Source organism: Platalea leucorodia (genome assembly GCF_965183815.1).
Source record: "Platalea leucorodia genome assembly, chromosome: 6".
Taxonomy (NCBI): domain Eukaryota; kingdom Metazoa; phylum Chordata; class Aves; order Pelecaniformes; family Threskiornithidae; genus Platalea; species Platalea leucorodia.
The window spans coordinates 18,641,903-18,645,255 of NC_138828.1; the positions used below are offsets into that span (position 1 = coordinate 18,641,903).

General features: G+C 74.1%; 1 protein-coding gene across 1 annotated transcript; it reads left to right on the plus strand.

Annotated features, from left to right (window-relative positions):
* Nucleotides 1-370: 370 nt before the first annotated feature.
* Nucleotides 371-3,134, plus strand: NKX6-1 (NK6 homeobox 1; the record flags this gene model as incomplete). The annotated part of the gene is made up of 3 exons (XM_082315468.1): nt 371-983; nt 1,609-1,781; nt 2,883-3,134. The coding sequence occupies 3 exons, from the start codon at nt 371-373 to the stop codon at nt 3,132-3,134; spliced, it is 1,038 nt and encodes a 345-aa protein (XP_082171594.1).
* Between the last annotated feature and the right edge of the window lie 219 nt (nt 3,135-3,353).

Sequence of the window (3,353 nt, forward strand, 5' to 3'; positions counted from 1 at the left end):
GGCGCCGGGGAGGCGGCAGGGGCGGCGAGCGCGGCCCCCGCGCCGCTGTGAGCCCCGGCCCCGGGCCGGCAGCGGGAGAGGAGATCTACACGCGTATACGCACCGGCCCTGCGCGTATACACGCACCTACGCGCCCGCCGACAGCTGCACCGCTTTCCTCCCCGGGAGCGGCCGCCGCGGCGCAGCCCTGATGCCCGGCGGGGCGGCGGGGCCGCCGCTCGGGCGCGCAGCTCCCCGCTAGAGGCGGCGGCCCCCGCGGGCTGGATGCGCGGCGCCGGTGCGGGCGGCACCCCCGGGCCGGCCGCCGGGGCCCCGCGGCGCTAGGGGCCGGCCGGGCCCCCCGCCCCGGCCCGGCGGCGGCGGCGCGGGGATGCTGGCGCTGGGGCAGATGGACGGCGCGCCCCGGCAGGGCGCCTTCCTGCTGGGCAGCCCGCCGCTGGCCGCCCTGCACAGCATGGCCGAGATGAAGGCGCCGCTGTACCCCGCGTACCCCCTGCCCGCCGGGCCCGCCTCCTCCTCCTCCGCCTCCGCCTCGCCCGCCTCCGCCTCGCCCTCGCCGCCGCTCGGCTCCCCCGGCCTCAAGGCGCCCGCCGCCGCCTCCGCCGCCGCCGCGGGCGGGCTCTCGGCGCTGGGCTCGGCCCCGCCGCAGCTCTCGGCCGCCACCCCGCACGGCATCAACGACATCCTCAGCCGGCCCTCCATGCCCCTGCCCGGCGCCGCGCTCGCCTCCGCCTCGCCCTCCGCCTCCTCGGCGGCGCCCGCCGGGCTGCTGGCCGGGCTGCCCCGCTTCGGCAGCCTCAGTCCCCCGCCGCCGCCGCCGCCCGCCCTCTACTTCAGCCCCGGTGCCGCCGCCGCCGCCGCCGCCGTGGCCGCCGGGCGCTACCCCAAGCCGCTGGCCGAGCTGCCCGGCCGGACGCCCATCTTCTGGCCGGGGGTGATGCAGAGCCCGCCCTGGAGGGACGCCCGCCTCGCCTGCGCCCCCCGTGAGTACCCAGCGTGGCGGGGCAGCGGGGGGAGCGGGCCCGGGGAGCCCCGCCGGCAGAGGAGAGGAGAGTCCGCCCCGCCGCTGGGGAGCCCCGGCGTCGCGGCGAGACCCTGCCGGGCCCCCCCGCCCCGGGCCCGGCCGCGGGGGCTGGCTTTGCCTCCCCTTCTTTTGTTTTTGTTTCTTAAGTTCGCTTCGCTTTCTCCCTCCCCCTCGGTCGGCGCGAAACCCTGTAAAATGTCGGCTGTTGCCGGCGGAAAGAGGAGCCCTCTCGGGGGAAGGCGGCCGCGCTGCCGCCGGCCTTCGCCGTCCCCGCCGGCGACTCTCGGGGCCGGGGCTGGTTGGTTGTAGGGGCGCGGACAAACTTTCCCCGAGCAGGACTTTCCCTTACCGCCCGCTTGCGCTGGCTGTGGCTTTTCTAGAAAACAATATCGTTTGCCCGCTCAGATTTTCGATCCTTAAAGGAAAAATATGCGGGGGGAGCCGGGCGGCTGGCGGCACCTTGCCCGGGCAGCGGCGTGGCTCCAGGCCCCCGTCCCCCAGGGCCGCTCGAGAGCGAAGCGCTGTCCCAAATCCGTAGATTAACGTGTCTGTCCGTGCCTTCCCTTTCTCTCCCCCCCCGCCAGATCAAGGCTCAATTTTGCTGGATAAGGACGGAAAGAGAAAACATACCAGACCCACTTTTTCTGGCCAGCAGATTTTCGCCCTGGAAAAGACTTTCGAGCAGACGAAATACCTGGCGGGCCCGGAGCGAGCCCGGCTGGCCTATTCGCTGGGGATGACGGAGAGCCAAGTCAAGGTGAGGGCAGCGGCTCACGCACGGAGCGGTGCGGGGCTGGGGGAGCGCAAAGCGCCCGGCTCGGAGCGGGGAACGAAGGGGCCCCGCCGCCGAAACCGGCTCCGGCTCGGGCGGCCGGCGACGCTGCGGGCCGGGGCGGCCGAGCCCGCGGGGAGCGGCGAGGGCTTCCCCGGCAGCCACCGGCCGTTCGCCCTTCGTTACCGTACCGGCGGGGCTGAGCAGGGTATTTTAAAGCGTATCTTATTTAAAAACCAAACCCAAGCAGGACCGAGGAGCCCGGTGCGTTCAGCCTGAACGCCACGGGGGTGGCCGCCGTGCTGGGAAAGCGCCGGGGGGGGTCAGGTCCCTGTCCCGCACCCCAGGCAAAACCGCCCGGGCCTGCACCGCCGGCCGCGGCCCCGGGCTGCCGGGCAGGGACCCCGCGCTGTCCCGCCCCAGACTCTCCGTGGTAGTGAAACTCTGGGCTGTGGGCAAAGCGAGGCGTGAGGAGCTGGGAGCCGGGGCTGAGCCCTGCGGGGACGTGCGGGGCGGCGTTTGCTCCGCGGGCGCAGGGACGCCGGGCGGGCTCGGCCAGAGGGGCCTCTCGGCGGTGCTCAGGCTTTCAGACTGATCTAGAGACCCTCCTTTGTCGCTGCGAGTATGTCCCCATGGCTGCGAATAAATTATTGCAGCCTCTACAGTGAAAATAACCCCCTCCTCCGGCAGCGCCCTGCAGGAGAATAAATACATCTGGCGAGGCAGGGGCGGCTGGGGAGGGATTCAGCCCAAAATGTGCGTTCCCCCCCCGCCCACGGGCAGGGAGCGCCCCGGGCCCGCTGCGGAGGTCGGGGGGGGCCGGGGGCGGCTGTCCGCCCGCCCCGGGGCAGGACCCGTGCCGGGACGGGTGGCTCCGGCCGCGGGGAGCGCGGTGCCAGGGGGCTCGGCCGCTTTTCGTTGACGGGGAAACTGTCTGATGGCGGGCGAAGCGGGAGCCCCCGCCGCGGGCGGGGGCCGGGGGGGCGCGGGGCGGCGGGGCGGGGGCCGCGGCGGCGGGGGGCGAGCGGCCGCGGGTGGCGGTGCCGGTGGCGGTGCCGGTGGTGGTGACGGTGGCGGCGGGGGCAGGTCTGGTTCCAGAACCGACGGACCAAGTGGCGGAAGAAACACGCGGCGGAGATGGCGACGGCGAAGAAGAAGCAGGACTCGGAGACGGAGCGGCTGAAGGGCGCCTCGGAGAACGAGGAGGAGGACGACGACTACAACAAGCCCCTGGACCCCAACTCGGACGACGAGAAGATCACGCAGCTGCTGAAGAAACACAAGCCGGGGGGCGGCGGGCTGCTGCTGCACCCCCCCGAGGGGGAGGCCTCCGCCTAGCCCGCTCCGCCCGCCGCCGCTCTCGGAGATGTACAGATCTATTTTTCTAGACTCTACGCGCCCGGGAGGAGGAGGAGGAGGAGAAGCCGGCGGGGGAGCAGAGAGGACTGCGGCGGAGCGGGCCCCCAGCGGGCGCGCCCGTCCCCCGGCGCCGCGTGTTATTGTAGGGTCGCGGGCGGCGGGGAGCGGCGGGGGCTGCCCCGGCCCGGGTCCCGCTCC